This window comes from Pantherophis guttatus, chromosome 3, assembly GCF_059756535.1.
Source record: "Pantherophis guttatus breed Tessera chromosome 3, ASM5975653v1, whole genome shotgun sequence".
Lineage (NCBI taxonomy): Eukaryota > Metazoa > Chordata > Lepidosauria > Squamata > Colubridae > Pantherophis > Pantherophis guttatus.
Genome location: NC_142065.1, coordinates 68,539,620 through 68,562,291, shown reverse-complemented (window position 1 = coordinate 68,562,291; position 22,672 = coordinate 68,539,620). Strand labels below are relative to the sequence as shown.

At 39.7% G+C, this 22,672-nt stretch overlaps 1 protein-coding gene across 11 annotated transcripts in view; it reads left to right on the top strand.

The window, feature by feature from the left end:
- The first annotated feature begins 589 nt into the window (after positions 1–589).
- DOCK7 (dedicator of cytokinesis 7) overlaps positions 590–22,672 on the top strand; it is a 127,191-nt gene continuing 105,108 nt past the window's right edge. For all 11 annotated transcript variants that reach the window (XM_034415236.2, XM_034415235.2, XM_087889777.1 and 8 more), the window contains exons 1-2: positions 590–1,312; positions 14,703–14,808. In XM_034415236.2, coding sequence (XP_034271127.1) covers positions 1,275–1,312; positions 14,703–14,808 — 144 coding nt within the window. In that variant the 5' untranslated portion in view covers positions 590–1,274. The remainder of the gene's footprint in view (positions 1,313–14,702; positions 14,809–22,672) is intronic.

The following is a 22,672-nucleotide window of genomic DNA, read 5'->3' as shown; positions in this document are numbered from 1 at the left end:
CAGCTACACAAGGGGGGGGAATGTCTGGAATTTGGAGTGTCATGTGCCAAAATAGCTTGGCAGCTGGCCCTGGCTGATGCTTATGAATTATTTTCATAAGCATCATTATTAGGTATTAGGAGGGGACAACCCTTGGATGCTCTACTTTAGATGATGAAATAACTTCTGAGGAACTAAACACAGGCATTTGCTTTCTAAATTGTTACCTGTGTTTGCTCCTGGCTGGTGGGGGATCTGGTGATCTCTCTCACGTTTGAACACAAGTTTGTGTTCGTGTGCTTTTGAATCAGTTTTCGACTCCGCTGACTTCCCGCACAACTGTTTGCAGTTTTTTGGCCAGGTTTTTCAGAAGTGGCTTGCCATTGTCTCCTTCCTAGAGCTGACAACGAGTGGCCCAAGGTCACCCAGCTGATTTTGTGGCAACAGTGGGCCAAGAATTCATAATTCTCAGTTTCTAAAAGGATGCCTTAACCACCACAATGACCACATCACTCACTCTCTCTCAGCCCCAAGAAGTTCACGCTCTCAAAAAACACCCCACCAGGAAACAATCTGATCATTCAAATAGACGGCGAAACTAGCAAAACTCGACAGAACTGGGAGGAATCAACTCTACCCGGAGGGACGCAGGGAGGACAGAAAACGAATCTCCCTTTTCGTTTCGCCTTCAGAGCTTCTTCGGCTTTGGCGTGATTCCCCCACCCCGTCCCCCTCCCCCCCCAATCCAGTGCATCGGATCTTCTGGATCTCTTGCACTTGTTCTGAATGGAAACCCGCCGCCAAGGATTCCAGGAAAAACAGACCATCCTTGCATTTTTAAGCAAAATCGGTGCCATCTCTTTCGGGACAGGGGCGGTATTGGAGGGACTTTGGGAAGGACGTTCCTGTTTTCTCCAGGGTTCCGCGGTTATCCACAGCCGCCAGTTCAAGTCCGGGTGCAGTTCCAACACAGCCCCCCCCCCCCCCCCCCACGATCCCCTCCTTAAAGAAAATTGGAAGCAAACGCTCCGGTCCCTCCTCCGTAGCCCACACCCACCGATTCCCTTCTAGCGAGCCCGTGACGGAGCATATGTCTGCTAGGAGAGGCGCATAAGCTTTTCCCTCACGTCTCACTGGAAACGGGAATGGATAAACGCCACGACTTTGGGATGCGCGTCGTTCAGGAGCATTACGGCACCCATTCCTGGTTCCTTTGACTGCTCTCCAGCAGCGGCGGCGGCGGCGGCGGCGAAAGAGCCGAGGAGCGTTTTGGGTCGCTGGAAGCCGAAGCGGCCATGGCTGAGCGCCGCGCCTTTGCTCAGAAGATCAGCAGGTAAAAGAGCCGGTGCGCGGCGAGGAAGGAAGAAGCCGCATCCTAAACTCCGCGGGGTTCGCGTGGGGAGTGCGCGAGGGGCCTAGCAGGGCGATGCATTCCCGTCCCCCACTAGGGGAGATGATCTTGCCGGCGTGGGGGATTCCGGAGACTTGGCTGGGGGAGAGAGGGGGGGAAGGGCCAGGAATTGCGCCTATTGTGTGGGTTGCTTTGACGGTGCGTTGGCGCCGGTTGTGCAAAAGGCCGGGGGCCGTCACTTGCGCGGCCGGGGAGGGGGGTGTCTTCCGGGGCGCGTGGCGCTGCGACTGGACGGTCGCTATCCCGGGGAGGGGGGGGGTGGTGTTTGCTCCGGAGCCCGACCCGATAGGCGTGGATGTGATTTATGCAGCAGCAACAGCAAAGGGCAGGCCGTCGTGTGGGCGGCCGGATGCATTTTGCGCGCAGGGCTGATTCCGAAGCACGCCTCCCTTCGTAGGACTGGTGGTAGCGAACTTGCTTGCTTGCCTAGATGTACGTGGGTACGTGCTTTCTAGGGCTCTTCTCATTTAAGGGGCGCTAGTTTTGGGATTTGCACGATTGCGGGTTAATCTGCCCCCCGCCGCTGCCTCCTTCCCCCCCCCTTTGTCCTTTGGCTTTATACGTAGGTGGTCCTCCCTGGGATTTGCATCTGGTTCGCTGCCTACAAGTCTGTTCTGTTTGGAGGGTCCTTTTCGGACAGGGTGAGCTGCGGTTTTTGCATTGATGTTTGGATGGATGGATGCAGGGGTGAAATCCAGCAGGTTCTGACAGGTTCTGGAGAACCGGTAGCAGAAATTTTGAGCAGTTCGGAGAACCGGTAGCAGAAATTTTGAGCAGTTCGGAGAACCGGTAGCGGAAATTTTGAGCAGTTCGGAGAACCGGCAAATGCCACCTCTGGCTGGTCCCAGAGTGGGGTGGGAATGGAGGTTTTGCAATATCCTTCCCCCAGGAGTGGAGAGAGAATGGGAATTTTACAGTATCCTTTCCTTGCCACGCCCACCAAGCCACACCACGCCCACCAAGCCACGCCCACAGAACCGGTAGTAAAAAAATTTGGATTTCACCACTGGATGGATGGGTGTGTGGGGGGGGGCGCGCGGGGGGTGTTTAAGACCTTGGCCTTGAAGTGAGGGACGCTGTCTGTATTGGATTATAAAGAGGAATTGGAAACAGATTTCTTGTTAATTTTTAGAAGATATAAGCATGGGTTTTAATGTAGCGGAGCAGCTCCCTCTAATTATGTTAGACATTCTCATGACATTTTTTTTTGCTCTCTTGCTTGATGCTGGACTTGTCATGCTCTCTCCTCTGGTTGCATTATCTGAAGTTCTTTTTTTTTTTATTGCAAAAGTTTTACAGTTACATTTTCACCCCAATTTTTCCCCCCCAACCCACCCCAAACTCCCCAACCCACCCTAAACTCCCCAACCTAACCCTCCCAACCCCCCCAACCCTCCCCTCCCCCCTGACTTCCACAGAATATAATCCCATCAAAATCCCCTTTTTATAAAACCTGAACCCCTCCATCCCCCATATAATTTTTCATCTTCACAGAATTCAAATACTTCTATTTTTATATAATACTTTCAGTGAAAAGCTATTTGATACTTCCTAGTTTGATATTTGTTCCCTGAAGTTCTTTCTCTGCAGCGTTTTCTCAGTGAAAAATTTTGCCGGTGCACATGAGTGGGGTGGGGGAAATCCAGACTTCTAAATTTCAGATTCTGTAGTATGTATAATCTGGCTTCCAAACTCAGATAGATAGATAGAGACCCATCTGATTTCAAAGTATTATTTTATCCATATTTTCTTTTCTTTTAGTTTAACTTTTTTTCACTTTTATTTATATTTTATCTTTCAGAGTTTATTTTATAATCCATTCTTACATGTGGAGGAAAGAACATTATGCTGTCTTCCAACATCCCCTCTGTAAATAGACACTGACACATTATTGAAGTATCTTCATTAGGTGCCTTTGAACTCTATAGTAGAGTTTTTCTTTTTTTATATAAAGTTTATTTTATTATTTATTTATTTTATTTATTTGATTTGTATACCGCCCTACTCCCGAAGGACTCAGGGCGGTGAACAGCCAACAATAAAATACATAAATACACAAAATTTAAAAACCCGATAAAATCAAATTAAACTTTTTGGCCCAGACAAATTAAAATACCCCAATAATTTAAAAACAGATTAAAATTTACATATTTTAAAAAGGGAATAGATCAGGCCAAGCCTGCTTGATGGAATAAAAAGGTCTTCACAGCACGGCGGAAGGAGCGCAGATCCGGGATCCTCCGTATCTCCGGGGGGAGCTCATTCCAGATGGTAGGTGCCCCCACAGAGAAGGCTCTCCCCCTAGGGGCCGCCAGTCGACACTGTTTGGCTGACGGCACCCGGAGGAGTCCCTCTCTATGAGAGCGTACTGGCCGGTGGGAGGCTATTGGTGGTAGTAGGCGGTCCCGTAAATAACCAGGCCCTAAGCCATGGAGCGCTTTAAAGGTGGTAACCAAAACCTTGAAGCGCACCCGGAAGACCACCGGGAGCCAGTGCAGCTCGCGCAGGAGAGGTGTTACATGGGAGCGCCATGTCGCTCCCATTACCACCCGCGCAGCCGCACTCTGCGCCAGTTGGAGCCTCCGGGTGCTCCTCAAGGGGAGCCCCATGTAGAGAGCATTACAATAGTCCAGGCGGGAGGTGACGAGGGCATGAGTGACCGTGCGTAACGAGTCCCGATCCAGAAAGGGACGCAACTGGCGAATCAGGCGGACCTGATAAAAAATCCTCCCGGTCACGGCCGTCAAGTGCTCTTCTAAAGACAGCCGTGAATCCAGGAGGACGCCCAAGTTGCGAGCCCTCTCCGTGGGGGCCAATGATTCGCCCCCAATAGTCAGTGATGGCGTCAACTGGCTATATCGGGACGTCGGAAACCACAGCCACTCGGTCTTGGATGGGTTGAGCCTGAGCCTGTTCCTCCCCATCCAGATCCGTACGGCCTCCAGGCACCGGGACATCACTTCAAGGGCATCGTTGGGGTGATCCGGGGTGGAGATGTACAGCTGGGTGTCATCAGCGTACTGATGGTACTCCACCCCGAAACCACGGATGATCTCGCCCAGCGGCTTCACATAAATGTTGAACAGGAGAAGTGAGAGGACCGACCCTTGCGGCACCCCACATATGAGGGGCCTCGGGGTCGACCTCTGTCCCCCTGTCAACACGGACTGCGACCGGTCAGAGAGAAAGGAGGAGAACCACCGCAACACAGTGCCTCCCACCCCTAACTCTTCCAACCGGTGCAGCATGATACCATGGTCGATGGTATCAAAAGCCGCTGAGAGATCTAACAGGACCAGGACAGAGGAGCACCCCCTGTCCCGAGCCCTCCAGAGATCATCAACCAACGCGACCAATGCCGTTTCCGTGCTGTACCCGGGCCTGAAGCCCGACTGGAACGGATCCAGATACGTCGTTTCATCCAGGTGCTGGGGAAGCTGTTGCGCAACCACACTCTCAACAACCTTTGCCACAAAACGAAGGTTGGAGACCGGACGATAATTTACCAACATTGCCGGGTCCAGGGAAGGCTTCTTGAGGAGAGGCCTCACCACCGCCTCTTTCAAGGCGGCAGGAAAGACACCCTCACCCAGCGAAGTATTTATAATCCCCTGGAACCAGCCTCGTGTCACCTCCCGAGAAGCCAGCACTAACCAGGAGGGACACGGGTCCAATAAACAAGTGGTCGCGTTCAGTCTACCCAGAATCCTGTCCACGTCCTCAGGGGTCACAGGATCAAACTCATCCCAGATAACATTCTCAAGACCTGCCCCAGTCCCTCCCCCTGAGACTATCCAGTCGGAGTCCAGATCTTCCCGAATCTGAGCGATTTTGTCATACAGATATTGGACAAAAGTTTATTGTCATTGTACGTATATATACAGTATACCCATACAACGAAATTCACATAATGGAGACCAAGCCCAACACACATGACAATTCCCAGACACACCCCCACCCACCAAAAATTCCCCACTGCTAAACCACCCAAGCATCCACACAGCAGACCAAGTAATGGTCTCATCTTTTTTCTTTTCATTTTCATCTGCTTTTTAGAAAGTTTTGGTATAAGAGTAAGAACTTAAGAGTGTATTCATACTGTGGATATTGTTGGAAAAGAACCCAGATAGTCTCTGATAGCCAAAAATCAGGAATCTGGTAGCTCTCCTTCAAAACAACAACATCCTTTATCAGTTTAGGTACTTCATCAGTCGGATGAAAGGAGATGGAAGCTTAATGCCTTTTAAATTGAAATGGGGCTAATAGATTCTTACTGTAGAGGTAATCCTTGACTTATGCCATAATTGAGCCCAAAGTTTCTGTTGCTAAGCAAGACATTTGATAAGTGAGTTTTGTTCCATTTTATGACCGCAGTTGTTAAGTGAATCACTGCAGTCGTTAAGTTAGTAACATACTTGTTAGGTGAATTGGTCTTCCCCGTTGACTTTCTTGCCAAAAAGGTCGCAGAAAGTGATCATTGCAACTGTCAAATACATCCCAGTTTCCAAGTGTTGAATTTTAACTTCAACATTCCAATTCTTCGTTATTCTGAGATCAGGATCCCTTTCTCTTCCCCAGCTAAAAATTGGTGAGATCTCCAAATTTTAAGGACAATAAGTAAATAGCAGGTTGTGGGGGAAGAGAGCATCTAACGGCGGTGGGGATGCTGCAATGGTCATATGTGTGAAAGATGGTCATAAGCCAATTTTTTTCATTGTTGATCTAACTTTGAATGGTCATTAAATGAATGGTTGCAAGTCGAGGACTACCTGTAGTCTATGTCAGTTTATTCCTGCTGTGTTCTGTGAAACTTGGTATTTAGCTAGTAAACGTGTTAGGATTAGGGATATTGGTTAGCAACTAGCAAATATTCTAGCTTTGCTTACATGAAATCTGCCTATAATATCTTTATATCTGTGAGTCTGGTTTTAAGATTGCGATCATATAAAGCGAATAATTCAAAATTAAATTTTTATTGATAAAATGGTGTCTCATCTCTCTTCATCTTGACTCATCTTGATATTGAATATGGGATCTGCAGCAAAAAGAAGGCTGGGGAATTCTGGAGGTTGAAGTCCATATAGGTAGACCTCAATTCAATAACCATTCCTTCGCCCTCTTCCCACCCTCCATTTCATTAGGCCAATAACTTTATTCTGGAACTTACATGTTCAGAAGGAATGCAGTAAGCCCCTTGAAATTAACAGGATTTACTTCTGCATATACAGATACTCCTCAGTTTACAACAGTTCATTTAGTGACTGTTCAAAGTTACAAGAGCCATGGTGGCCCAGTGGTTAGAATACAGCACTGCAGGCTAATTCTGCTGACTGCCGACTGCCAGCAGTTTGGCAGTTCGATCCTGACTGGCTGAAGGCTGACTCAGCCTTCCGTCCTTCTGAGGTCGGTAAAATGAGGACTCAGATTGTTGAGGGCAATATGCTGACTATGTAAACCACTTAGAGAGGGATGTAAAGTCTAAGTGCTATTACTATTGCTTTAGCTATACTGAAAAAGTGACTTATCACATTTACGACAGTTGTGGCATCCCTAGGGTCACATGATCAAAATTCAGAGGCTTGGCAGCTGACTCATGTGACATTTGCAGTGTCCTGGAGTCATGTGATCCCCTTTTGTGACTGTCAGTCAAGTAGAGTCAATGGGGAAGCCAGATTCACTTAACATCTGTGGCAAGAAATGATAAACTGGGACAAAACTCTCTTAACAAGTGTCTCATTTAGCAATGGTAATGTTGGGCTCAGTTGTGGTTGTAAGTCGAGGACTACCTGTATTTAAAAAAGATATAGGGATGTTTTTTCCACTCTGCCAATCAACAATGGTATTAAAACAGATTCAACACAAACTTTTCTTCATTTTGTCAGAGCACTGTGCGATCAAGACATTTAATTTATGCACTTCCTGCTTCTCTCAGCTACTGGCTTCTCCAGATTGGTCAAATGTTGCTTTAATTATAGCTGTTCAAAAGAAAGAATGTTCTTTTGTTTCTCCTGAATGACAAGCGCTAATAGCATTGACATAAACTGTTTACAGCAAATGAAAAGTGAGGAAATCTTTCCTAAGAAGTGTTGTGAAATAAGAGAAGGGATATATTTAATTACTATTGTTTGTTTTCTTTTTAAAAAAAATTGCGCTAGCAGCAAATATAACAATTAAATATGACAAATATTTATCACAATAGAAATGTGAATTCAGGAAGAGTTCCTTCAGTCATTTTCCGATCTTGCAGCTATGTTTACCAAGTGAATGATTTTCATAAGATATATCATATTAGAATGATATTTCTTTGGTAAATCAAAGTGAATTTTATTGGATGTGATTTTATCTATGAAGCAGATTTCTTTTTGTCATGTAATATCTATATTTTGAAAGTATTATTAGTACTTTTTAAAATTGAATTCCATGGACTCTTAAGGTTCCTCAAGAATCTCAGAGATTTAAATGCAGAAAAGAGAGAAAGAGGGAAAGGTCACTCAAACAAAGACAATTGCCAGAACTTTGCTTCTTGATCTAGAATTTTTTTTAAAACTTAAGAAATTCACGGACTGTCAAAGTTTGAAAAGTCCTGATTTAGTAAATTCTTCACTGTCATTGTAGGAAAGATACTTTTCAGAAATTGAAAGTTAACCAAGTTACTATGGAAAAGACTTAGCAGAAAACTTACATAATTGCCAGTAGGTTTTGCTTCTAATTGTAAACCAGGTACAATGATCTGAAAGCCATGGTTTGTTTAGGAATAGAGAATTCAAATAACGACTTTATCCTGGCTTATTTTAAGTTATGATGGGATAAACTAAGGACAGGCAACTATTTTTGTTTTGATAAGCAAATTTGCAATTATAAGATTATAAATTATTATTTATGTGTGCATGTATTCAATATAGCTATGAATAAAATAAAATATAGCTAGCAAACAAACGAGAAAATAAAACCCCAGCTACTTTTTCCACTCCAATCCTTCCAGAAATGTTTCCACTGCATGGATTTATCTGTGTCTCTTTTTCTGGATTATATGGGCACATTTACTAAAGAAGCATTGGATTGGAGCCATGTATCATTTATGTTTCCAAAATGTTCCCAAGAGGCATTCTTGATATTAAAAATTATGGTGGCTATAATAACAATGGTGGCTTGTAACATATTACTATGGTAATATTCTTACTTTTAACGTGTTTCCCCGAAAATAAGACCCTGACTTATATTTTTTTGAACCCCAAAATAAGTGCTTGGCCTTATTTTTGGGGAGGTCTTATTATTTTGGGGCACGTGGAGCAAGATGGGGCTCCTCTTGCCGTCTTACCTGATTTCCAGCTCTGTTTAAATATTTTCAGGGAGGGCTTATTTTCGGGGGGAGGCTTATTTTAGCGCATGCGCTCAAAAGCCCGATTGGGCTTATTATCAGGGGATGTCTTATTTTCGGGGAAACAGGGTAATTAAAAGGATTTAAAACAAATGGAGTCTGTTGGAATAAAGAATCAGCCACCAAGGGAGGCACCTATGTTCCTTTGCTACCAAAGTGTATCATTTTGTCTACCACTAATCAGGGTGGATAAATTTCGATGATTTTTTAAAAAATAAAATAAAAAATCTGATGTTTTTTATTTAAATCGGATTTTTTTAAAAAAAATTATCAGTGATCCAGTGACAACCATTTGAATACAGGGTTTTTAATTAGGCTTTTTGAAATACATTGTGTTCATAATTTTAAAATCATATTTCCTAATAATAAGATGGTTCTCTTCATGGAATTCTGAGAATCTTAAATAGTAAAATGGCTTACAATAGACTGCAGTTGCAAAGTTCCTTAGGAACAATAATTACATTCTCATGCATGTTATTTATTATGATTTCAGAGGAATACTACACAGATGTTTTACACATACAGGTAGTCCTCGACTTCTAGTGATCATTCAAAGTTACAATGGCACTGAAAGGACTGCTTTTCAACTTACAGTCAGTGCAGGATCCTCATGGTCACATGATCAGAATTCAGATGCTTGGCAATTGGTTCATATTTATGACAGTTGCAGCGTCCTGGGCTCATGTGATCAGCTTTTGCAACCTTCTGACAAGCAAAGTCAATGGGGAAGCCAGATTCACAAAACAACTGTGTTATTAACCTTAACAACTGCAGTGATTCACGTAACAACTGTGGCAGAAAACTCTTACAATTGTGATTGTAAGTCGAGGTCTACCTCTATTGGGGAGAAGAAAAAAGATTAGAAGATAATCTTTGTAATTCTTCCTTTCTCTGAATTTTAAAAATGCTGCTCTGCTAATTTGGAAATCTTTCAGAACAAGCTGTATTATGACACAGGGGCTTTAATGGTAAATGGGAGATTAGTTTGGAATCGGGTATGAATTAGTTTGGAATCTTTTATGAACAGAAAAAAACCCCGTAGTGGCCCAGCTTGATCCAACCCCGTGTGTTTCTTTTCAGCCATTCCTTAGAATTACATTCTGTCAGCACTATTCTTATGTTTTTATAACAGAATGGTTAAATTTGGCAATGAGTATTTTCTTTTGCTTTAATTGTAGGTTCCACACATTCTGGAAAGTTTTATGTGAGCTTATGTTTAAATGTAATTATGATTCAGTGCACTTTTCCCCCTTCAGAAGACTAGATTGACCATGAGGTTTGTAAACCTTGTTCAAGAATCCCATGCAAGATCCACAGAGGGAATTAGATTAGTCTCCACCCAACCATGTTGGTGGAACATTTTGAAAGCTGTAGTCTTCTGCACTTGGACTGCACTATTTGAGCTGTTCTAGAAGAATGTTTTCTTACTATAGTTGATACAAGTCTGTACCTAAATATGCAAACAAACACAATTCAAATTAGCATATTTATCCCAATATACATGTAGTCCACACACAGGTAATTGGCAACATTATTTGATGTGAAAAAAAATTATAACTACCGTACCTTTTTATTAAGTTTAAACTGTGCATTCAAGAAAAAAGCTTTGATATGTGGAGAAAAATTATTATATTGGAAACAATGTTGGGCAACAGACAGAAAAGATTAAAAGATATGAAACTGCCAAACTGCCTGAAGTGGAATATTCTCTGTGGAAAATTTTGAATCCCAGAAAATTTTCCAGGCCACATGATGTCATAAAACATCAGCATTTTTTCAGTGCCATTGTAACTTCGAATTGTCACTAAACAAACTATTGTAAGTCAAGGGCTACCTGTAATGGGCTGAAATGAATGGCATGGAATATGAAAAAAAAAACATTATGTATCTGGATAGGTTAAATGAAAGGTGCAAGTTGGGAATGAGCTGTCTTGGTTTTAATACACGTAAACGAGATTAAATTTCCTTTCAGCCAGTTAAGTTAAATATGAGTTAGCAGTGGGATGAAGCCGTTTAAAAAAGAAAAGACTATCTTGGGAGTATATTAAGAGGAACACAAAGTCAATATTGTAAGAAATATTGTAAGAAATAATTACTCCATTCTACTTTTCTCTGGTCAGACTATTTGGAATACTGCCATCAATTCTGGGCCTCACAGTTCAAAAAGGAGGAGTTCAGTTTTGTTTTATATTTTTAAATACTTATTTGTGTAATTTAACTCAAATTTTTCAGAATCATTCAATAATAAGTAAGATTCCACAACAAAATATTGCAACATGGAATCCTCCTTAAGGGTTATAGACACTTTTCTATTCCCCGACTCAGCTATTTTTGCCCTTCTCAAACCAAGAGCAGATTTATCTTGGATTCCTTTCTCATCCCATCCCACTCTCTCTTTATAGCATTTTTTCTAGAGCGGTTTTGTTTTGCTTGCTTTTGTTTTGTATTTTGCAAATGTTTAGCTACCCTGAAACCTGCTAGTATGGCCTTTTTGTACATGGGTGGTACTTTTTTGAAAGAATGTTCCTCAGAAATTTTGTTATGTAAGCATACATTCTCTTGATTATTGTGTAGCTCAGTGCAAACTGGAACTAAATTCCGTCTTTTGGAATATTCCTGTTCACTCTATCGTTCAACTGAGCCATGCGTTTTCTCAACTTCTTTATTACATTCTAATTCTTCCCTTTTTTGTTTTTATTTTTCCTTTGTGCATTGTAATCAGAATTTACAGAATACAAGAAGCAATGCTTCCATTATTCTTCATGTTAAATAAAGCACACTTGGTGTCTTGGGTCCTTTTCTTGACATCATAACTTGAGAGGGGTCATGGTGAAGGTGGAGCAGGTTCAGAAAAGGGCTGCCAAAATAGTGAGGTGTCTAGAACCTGAATTCTGCAAGGAAGTAGGATCTTGATATATTTAGCCTAGAGAAGACATTTATGATAGCAGTCTTCAAATATCTGAAGGTTATCATATGTAAAAGGAAGTAGGCCAGAACTAAAATGACAAAGCGATAGGCTCAGGCTAGTTAACAGGAAGAATTGTTAATATCTAAAAGACAGTATGAATTGTTAGCTCATGTCTGTATGACTGTATGAACTGTCAGGAATAGGGAACATTAAGTGATAGCTTCCCCTTCTGTGTAGGACTTCAGATACAGCACAAGTGTGAAACTCGATCGTGTCATGTGACGTATCGTGGTGTTTTTTGCCTTTGCAGAGCCATGCCATGGGCCTAGCATGCATGTGACACATACGGTCTGTGGGCCGCCAGTTTGATAGGCCTGAGATAGATGATGGGTGATCATCTGTTGGACATGCTGCAGTAGATTCTGTAATGAGCTCAATATTGGAGTCCTTTTGAACTGTATGATTTTATTTGTGAGTCTAGCCATTTTGCTAATTTAACAAATCATAACTAAACAAACCATGACTTGGTTTGAAATTTGAACCAACAGAACATATTATACAAGTACTCCTCAACTTACAACCATAATTGAGCCCAGCCTAATTAAGTCATGATAGTTGTTAAGTGGGTCACTATGTGAATGTGCAGAGTTTTATGACATTTTTAGTAGCTGTCATTAAGTGGTCATTAGCCATCATAACTTCGAAACTGGATGGTAAGTAGCTCTGGGGTGTGTGTGTGGTCCATCATAACTTTGAATGATTGCTAAGCAACCGGTCGTAAACCAAGGATTGTATATATTCATAGACCTGAGAGTAGAACTAGTATTTTCTGATTCCTAATTAATTCTCATAATTATTCTACAACAGTTCTATGTAATTTGTAAAATCATCCCTTAATACCATAGACAGTAAATTAATAGTCATCAGCCTCTCTTGTGGAAGTGATGTTCTTAAGGGTAAATATTGTGTGGTATGAGGAAGTATTTTTATCTTTTTAATCTTCTGTCAATCAGTTTTAAGGGGAGATATCAAGTTCTAGGGTTATGAATATATTTCTTCCTCTTATAGTTTGTCTTCTAAATTCATTATTCTTGGCAAACGGTCTTGGCTAATAGACATCTTCATTGCTAGCTATTTGTCCTCTCCCTAGCTTGATTATTTCAGTGATGAAAAGTATTGCCAATTTAATGCTTTAAAGGGGGGTTCCCAATCTTTTCTATACTCCTAGAACGTTTCTGATATATTCTCGCACCCCTTACAAAAGTAAATGATTATATGCGTATAATTATGCATAATACACTATAATTTTGAAACTTCTAAACCCAAGTTTTTGCACCCGCTAGAATATCATCTCGCACCCCCTGGTTGGGAACCCCTGCTTTAAAGGCTTTAAAATCACCTTTCAAAACATCTGATGGACTCTGAAAAGGCTATTCAATTCTGGCACTCTGAATATTGATTATTAAGATAAAAAAGAACTAGTTTGATAATGCATTGCTTGAATTTATAGCTGATGCATTGTACATTATTTTTTGAATGCTATATTGTAACTATCTTTGTGACCTTGTATTTATGTCTGTTTGCATATCGAATGTTTCATTTTAGGCCTTTGTCCTGGTTCATATATAACAATGACCAAGAGTTTTTAAATCATAGTATGCTGACCAAGCTTATTTAGGATATTACTAGTTAAATTTAGTTAACTAGTAGTTAAATTTGCATGAAATCAAAAATTGTGATTTGTGTGAGTTCTAATTCCGCCTTAGGTATGAAAGCTGACTGAATAACTTTGGTCCAGTCCCTCTCCCTCAGCCAAAACCCATCTAACAGGATTGTTGTTATGGGAAAATAGAGGCAGGAATATTAAGTATATTCACCACCATGAGTTATTTATAAAACTAATAAAGAGAAGATTTAAAAAATCTAAGGAATAATAAAAATAAATATATTGTGGCTTAGAACTTGCTGGAATCAAGATCAAGAAATTATGGCAAATTTACCCAAGACCCTGTAATAGTTTGGCCATTTAACTTAGAAGCGTTAAGGTGTATTGGACTTCAATAGATGCCTTAGTGACAATGGATATCTGCTGAATTGCTAATCCTTTAGTACAAAAGTTTGTTTATTTTTAGAATAGAATTACTGATCTTAGAATAATATACTAATCCTTAAATCACATAAATTTAAAGAGAAAATGGGGAGGATTTATTTCATAATACCCTGGGTAAGATGAAACTTATTGCCACTCTTGTAAATTTTATGGGTATTATTCACTATGTGGTATATACAAAATTAGTGATAAAACGATGTGTTAAGTAAGTTAAAATAACAATGACCACTCTTTCCTTTACTATGAAATAAACCCTAATTTTATAAATATAAATACAGAATTTTAGAATAAGTCTCTTTTTCAGCATCATTCTTTTATCATCATTCTTTTTCCCCCTAATAGTTGTATTTTATATAATGTTTAGAGTCTGTGATTGTAGCATCACTAACTTCAACAATGCCACAGAGTTTGTTCTGCATGTTGAATTAGGCCAGTTGTGGATCAATAGAATTAAATGTTTTAATGGACTAATTACAGGTTGGGGTGCCCGTTAATAACAAAGGTAAATAAATTGAAGAGCACATCACTTGATATCATTTGTATAATGACATTATCCCATGTGACACAATTTATATTATTTACATCCTTTATAATGATGCAATAAATGATATTTGCAAAATTACATCATCATACAAATAATATAATAATAAAGATGGTGTCATATGTGTCATGGATACGATGACATTATACAAAGGGGGTTATTTGCACAGGGGGGAAATTATGTAAAATAATGAATCTAACGGTGGAATTCTGTTCCTTGCATGCAAAGTTTGTTGTCTCAAGGTTTCACTATATTGTTACAAGTTTTTAATATACTGTATATGTTATTTTTTTTCCCTATAAAGTTAGTATCTTTTATTTCCTTGATGAAACTAGTGAATTCTACAGTTAAATACCATCGCTTCTCTTGTTCTAGAACTGTGGCAGCTGAAGTACGGAAACAGATTTCAGGGCAGTATGGAGGATCACCACAACTTCTCAAGAACCTTAATATTGGGGGCACAATTTCCCACCATACAACTGTAAGTAACTTCTTAGATTTATAAGCAGCAGGCCCACTGCATATTACCATCAGATCAAGCTTACCTTTCCAAATTTAAGAACAATTATGTTTTCGTGGTTCATGAATTGCATTGGAATTTGTAGGATTCCAAGTACAAAATATATTTTAATCTATTATTTGCGTAACAGCAAAAGTTGAAGTTAGCGGGAAGTTTTCTGGATTCATTTAGTCTGTTTACTGATTCTTGGAATGTGCAAGATTACACAGCATTGTTTGTTGTTCGAGTTTGGGATTTTTATTTTTGTCCTGTAATTTGCAATTTGTTTATTGTTAACCAGTTAAACAATAATAGCCACAATAATAATAGGCTTGTTGAGCAAGGGGGCATATTAGAACTTTGATTTGGTGTGTGGGTTCTTATGTCCAATTTTGCCCTAATCAAATTAGATAGAGAATCTAATTCCTAACCCCTAAAAATTAAGGGTTTTGCATTGAATGTGGTTATAGGAATGTTACCTATCTAATCTCTATTCTAATTTAACATAAATTGGTATGCTCATGGAGTAACTAGCAAACATGAAGACTTCTAGGATACAATGTTAGCCAGTTATTTAGAGGTTTATTTAGGAAGATATTAAAAGTTAAATTAGTGTCATTTGAATGTAGCCCCCTAGAAACAGAAAGGTAGCAGTGTGTGTGTGTGCAGTGACTACAGTACAAATTTCTACAATAAAATCATCTACAGGTGTGTCACTTTACTGGAATCTTAAGTCATTTGTCCAGTTTCTGTACATTTCCATCAACTGAATAGAGGGAGCTAGCAATTCTGACTTTGCTTGCTGATAAATTTAGCAGCTCCTGTTGTTATAAATCAGGTTTTATATTCAGAATGTTCCTTTTTAAAAGAATTCTTACTCAGAATGAGAATAAGGTTACGCATAGCCAGTTTCTTAATCCCACTAAATTCTTTAATTGCTAGCAGTTGGGTTATGTGTGTTCATGCTTAGTTCATGCAATCTGTGACAGGACAGTAATTTTAATGAATGGCCTACTCATATACTATTATATGGTAGACCGCAAATCACCTGACAGATAATGTAAAAGTCAGATTGAAATTAAATAAAAGGCAGTGCATTTGTTAAATCTTGTTTTATTGAAATATGAAAAGGTCAACGACTCTTACTCTTTTCTTCCATTTCTGAGACATTTCTTTGAACATTTGCCATTGCCCAGTGGGGTACTAGAATTAGAGCAAGATTTATCAAGAGGACTGATGAGAATTCATTCTGTCTATTAAAAGAAGTTCATTCTTTTCAGCAGAGCTGTGGCTATTCTACCAGCAAGGGGAAAAGATAATCAATTGATAGGGTGAGACTTTAGGCCCCAATTATTTGATGGATTGTGAACTAGTTAAGAGTTGTGTCTTGATGCATTTTAGCATCTGAGGCAAATCTTGCTGAAGTACCATGTCTTAATTAAATAATTAAAATTTATAGCCTGTTCTGGGTTTAGATTGGTTGGGTTTAAAAGAATGAAATGAAATAACTATCAGACAGATACCCTGACAATACGGTTTCCAAAGCTCTTGCAAATAGTTCCTGGTGACATTTTAAATCAGGGGTGTCAAACTGGATTTATTCAAGGGCCGGATCAGCATTGTAGTTCTCCTGCACAGGCTGGCCGGATGGGAGGGGGAGACAGGATGGACGGCCTCCTGCAGCACTTTGCCAGCTAAAATGGGCCACCCAGGGGCTGCACACAACCCCCCCCCTCCATCCCCCGTTTTGGATGCCAGAGGCACCGCGGGCTGGTCCTTTGCTATTTCCAGGCCGGCCCCATGGGCCAGTTTTAAGCATCCTGCGGGCAGGATCCGGCCCCCGGGCCTTGAGTTTGACACCCCTGTTCTAAATGAATTTGCTTCAATTCTCATCAGACAAGGGCTTTATAGAGCTACTTCAAATGATGAGGAGCTTTAAGATATGTTGCTACCTGTTTGAGTGTGGAACCACAAAACAGACAAAGTTATAGAAAATGAAGATGCTAAAATGTTCAAACAAATAAGCACCTGCCAGATGATACTTCAGAGTTAACAATTGTTGATAAGAAAGACAAAAGTCTGGATAGTGGAGGTACAGTGCTTGTAGACAGCAAAATAGAAGACAAAGAAATGGAGAAAGTCACAAAATATGAAGACCTGCAAATAGAAGTAGAATGACTGTGGCAAAGGAAAGCAAAAATAATACCAATAATAATAGGCACCCTGGATGTAATCCCAAATTATCTGTAGTACCACCATTGGCATTAACAAAGTCATAATCAGTCAATTACAAAAGGCAGCTTTATTTGGAACAGTTTACATCCTGTGCTGATACATTTTATATTATTTAACAAAAACGTCTGCTGATTTTTGGAAAGGGTTTAATAGATGGCCAAATGCCAAATCCAGTCTAAACATCTGGTTGACTATGTGATTACCATAATAATAATAAAGAAAAGCTTCTGATGGCTGCAGAATTAATAAGTGGAAACGGGAATATATTTGTACATCTTTAATTATATTTCGGTTTAATTTAATTAAACAAACAGAAATTTTTGACATGCTGCCTCCCCACTGTGAGTCTACCAACCAGAAAGTTAACTTCATTTTTCTAAAGTAGGAGATTATTCCCTTGTTTTAGTAACTATGGTTACCACAAGTATGGTTTAATATGCTGTTTTTGCTCCAGTGTGGCAATCATAGTTTCCAGATTTTGATGGAATGGGAAACAAAGGTAATTAAAGGTTTCCTCATTTAATTGGAGCTCGCACAAAAGAATTAGATTTCTAGCAAAAGGCTTTTTCTAAAAAGCAAACAAACAAATCTCTTCAGCTATGAGGCTTAACTTTTTGTGAAGTATTTAAATACCTCCTATGTTCGGAGCCCTCCTGATGTGTTGGAACTGCAGCACCAAAAATGGGAAAAATGTATACTAAGAAGAAATGATTTCTGATACGTTAGTTTTTTCATATGTTGATTAATTTTGTTTTAGAGGTTAGCATTCCATCCTATGAGTTTGTAGTCTAAATGTCTACAGATAGTCCTCGACTTACAACCATTCATTTAATGACTGTTCAAAGTTACAACGGCACTGAAAAAAGCAACTTATAACCATTTTTTCACACAACCATTGCAGCATCCCATGGTCATGTGATCAAAATCTGGACATTTGGCAACTGGCCTATATTTATACGGTCCCAGGGTCATGTGATCACCTTTTCTGACTTTCTGACAAGCAAAGTCATTGGGGAAGCCAGATTCACTTAACAAACACATTACTAACTTAATAGCTGCAGTGATTCACTTAATAACTGTGACAAGAAAAGTCCTAAAATGGGGCAAAACTCACTTTACAACGGTCTTACTTAGCAATGGAAATTTTGGGCTGTAATTTGAAGACTACCTATATTAAGAGAGGCTTATTAGATTTCCATATGCAGCCACCTGTCTATTCACAAAACTTTTAGCTATTCAGTTCAGTTCAAATAATACATTGTTAATGGAATGGGAGGGTGGCTTCTCATCAACTTTCTGGCCAGGACTGATGGGAGCAGTACCACAAAATATCTGGAAGACTTTAGCCAGTGTACACATTCAGTTAAATAGAAAGATGGGCTATAAAGCTAGGAAGCGTGTAAATAAATAATGCATTGGGGAAAGACTATAAAGGCTTAATGGACCTCTGGTCTATTCAGAGCTAAAGTCCCCCTTGAGTAAAACTTGACTCCTGATAATTCCTCCAGCTAGTATGATTTCATTCTGAGTTGTAATGTGATATCGTTTTTAAGTACAAATTAGATTTAACCCTTTTTAGGGTTTATTTTTAAGTTTAACATTAAATTAATTAATTTTTTTTTTAACTTACCCAAGGTCTGGTAGCTATAATGCAGTTCCAAATATTTGATGATGTATACCAGCGGTCCCCAACCTTTCTGGCTTGGTGGCCCAGCCGGGTCGGGGGAGGAGGGGGTGATTCTGTGCGAGTGGTAGGTGCACGCTTTCACAAGCACAGCTCATGCAAATGGAGCTGCACGTGTGAGGACCATTGCTTGTGCTAGTGGAGCTGCACGCATGCACTCTTCCATTACTTGGTTTCGAATACGCCGCAGCACACTAGTGGGCCGGAGGCTGGGGGTGAGATTATATGAGGTTATATAAACATGAGATTATATGAGGTATTTTAATTTTGTAATTCTTGCAAAATAAATTCCAGTATAAAAAAGTTATTTAGACTTCACAGTGAAACATCTTTATTAATACTTATATTTGGAAGAATCAAATATTTTGTTGGGGAATATAACAACAGTAACAATTTTAATGATGCGTACATGTGAATTTGAATTGAATTTCAAGAATTCAAAGATGGGGTTTAAGATTGAGTCAGCCTTCCGTCCTTCTGAGATCAGTAAAATGAGGACGCAGATTGTTGGAGGCAATATATTGACATTTCTAAACTGCTCAGAGAGTGCTGTAAAGTAGTATGGAGAGGTATATAAGTCTAAGTGTTATTGCTATTGCTATGGTGATTGCCTTAGGTTATAAAATTCTATTTTGTTGGACTTACACTTGGTTTCATTAACTTCTTACAAATTAATAACCATTACACAAATATTCCTTAATCTTAACAATTAGGTAAAATTATATTAAAAGAAGAGAAGAACATTTACATCTTATTTAGATAAGGACAACTGAGATTCCCTTAGCATACAGGCTATAGATTGTGTGCCAGCTACATTGATACATCTGCAACACTGTTTTGACAAAACAGCTTATGTATCAAATTCCTTGACAGTTTTAAAAATGAAAACAGCTGTAGGAAATACAACAGTGCTATATGGATGGAATAATGGATAGATACACTTAGCTAGCACATTCCTCATGTGGTATTATAAGCAGGCAGGTAAGAGACCAAACAGAAACAAGTACTGGCTGATTGGGAAAAGCATTAAAATACATCAAAATACTGTGTTTGACATCCAGGGAAGGACAAAGTTGATAAGCAGAGTTTTATTTTCAATCTTGCAAGGTACTATAGCAGTGAAGACTAACAGAGCCTTAAAGGCAAAAAGCTTCAACGTCCTTGTAATCATCCAGTAATAAACATTTGAGACAGGATTTTATAATGTAAGCGTTGGCAATGGTAACTCTCCCTGGCATTCTCAGGTACAGAATAGGCTAGAAAGCTGATGGTGTATATAAACCTTATCTAATAAACTTGCATCTCATTTTTTGTGAAAGGCCATTTGCACATCTATATTGATTTAAGATTGCTTTAAAATGACTTTCAATGTATTGGGAGTTTTTCATGCATACATTTACATATGAAATCAAGTCTTTGCAGGCCTGTAATGGGAAGGAATAGTTGTAGTGCCTACTAAGAACACAACATTCTCTATGTGCCAGATTCTACTACACATAACGTAGCACATGAAACATGGGAATGGATAAGTCTTGACGCCAGAAAAGGAGAAATATGACACATTGAATCAAATTGACTTTCTGCATTAAAAAAAACAGTGAAAAAAAATTAACTTGGAATGTCCTTGCCAGTTGCAAGTTAGTTCTCATTTTCTAGATTATGTGAACTACTTATCTTTAAAACAAAAGAAATTATGTTTTCTGTGGTATTGTATTGAACAAAGAATATGAGAGATTCTCATCCTCTGACAATCAGTTATGAAAGAAAAGGTCTGAATATTATTTTTAATAGGATCTGGCTGTCTATTTATTAGAAGAGTAATATCAACAGATCTCTTATAACAGTAGTTATTAAACTGGGTGGTGGGGTGGTGGGGTGGTAATTATTCCCAAAGAGCATCTGTGGGCATATACTGGGGCTAATTTGTACTTGTATGTAAATAGAAGATTCAGTTTGGGATTGTCACTGCAAAGGTGCTTGTGTAAAACAACAAAATCTTGGGTGTGTGTGTGTGTGTGTAATTATTATACATTCATTATTCAAGACCTGAAAAAGGGGTAATTGGGTGAAACTGTTTTAAAACCATCTCCTTTTACTGTTGGTTTCAGCCAGAAAGGAGATAGGTTGACTTCCAAATCTCTCTCTCTCTCTACTTTTCCCCCCCAATAAGCTAATACAAACTAATTCCTCTTTGGTGCTGTGACTTTGTATTATGTCTGTTTATGCATCTGATAGGCAGCACTTCTTACTCTTTCCAGGTTGGTGAGATTAATATTGGTTTCTTAGTTTGATACTTACGTTGTTTTATATCTTCATGCTATGTTTGTCATTTGAAAAAAAAACAGGAGCAAAAATGAGACATTTTACAAAATTCTGAGCATTGCTGTCTCACGATTGAGTTTTTGCTTTGGAGTTAAAACTGTTTATGGCAGACGGTTGAACTAGATCTAGATAATGCTGTACCCCCCCTCCCCCTTGCTACCCTACAATTCAGTGATTCAGTGACTGGCACCTTCCTCCTAGTCAGTAAAGGATATACAGTCCTTGAAAAGAATATTGGCACATTGTCTGAATTTAAAATAGAAATCTTATTGTCCCATCTACATTTCATACTTCCCTGTTGGAAAAGATTTTGCACATATTACTATCTTTACATCCTTTTACCCTAGTGACTAGTCTGTGATTCATTCATCCTTTCTCTAAACATGCACACAAATCTAAAAGGAATTCAAAGCTGCAGAACTAATTGAATACAATATTTACATGCATAGCTGATTCATGTAGTCCTCTGTTAAAAATCTGCATGCTTAACCATCAGCTATTTTTATGAATGTGTAAATAGAAGGTGTGCAATGCTGCCTTTGGATAATATCCCTGACTAGCCCAATAACTCGCAGATAAGTATATATGCACAATATATCTTGGGATAAATCTTTCTTTCATGGCACCGTTGTATTAATGGGTAATATATTGATTTATATAAAGAGAAAAATAGTTTCTCTTTTTCAGCATTTTTCACATTAACTCAGGTTTGCATAAATAAAATAGAGCTACAAATAGAGATAATCATGCCATTTGGGCATTGGTTCAAGCCCTGATTTAATAGAGCAAGCTTTATATATTATTCCCTTTCTCATTTCTGATTCTCTTTAGCAGTCTGAGCTTAAGGATACCCATCTGACACCTTGCAGCTTTTCTGTAACGGAGTGGTCTGTATTCTTCATATAAAAGTTGGGGTTATGTTTCCCCAAACTTGTATAAAGCGAATTTGCATATAGTAAGACATAGACCCATGGGGTTGGGGGAAGAGATATGGTGCCAAATGCACTGATGAGTACGCTCATAATTTTTTATTCTTAAGCACCCCTGTTGCACAGGTCCGGATTCCAAGCTCCCACTGGATAAATGAGTCTATTAGGCATACATGAAGTCCAGGAAAGTAGGCCAGGAGTTGAGCAGGCCAGGATACACAAGGCACAGAACTTGTCACGTTGCTCCAGCAATACTCAAGTCCTCAGGACAGGGTTAAGTAGGCAATGCTGGTGCAGCCCTTTATGAGAGGCAAAATTGCCTTCTCATGAGTAATCTAACTGACTGGCATTGTGTCAGTCAGGCTCCTCTCTGCTCTATGTGTCCTTGGATCAGGAGGAGGTGTGGACTTCACCTCCTCCGCTAATGGGCTGCAGGTGTTCCCTTTCCTTGCCTGGAGCCTTGTGGGCAATTTATTACAGGGCCTCACTCAGCCTGTCCTTGGTCAGATTGACCCAGCTGAGGCTGTTCCATCAGGCTAGCATTCTCTGAGCTCCAGTCCTGACCAATACTCGGCTCCACATTTTTCCTTTGGAGACCCAAACTCGCCCTCCTCCTCTGAACTCCCATCTGGAAAGAGGTTCCAGGGGCAGATCTATAACAGTTTTGTGTACTATG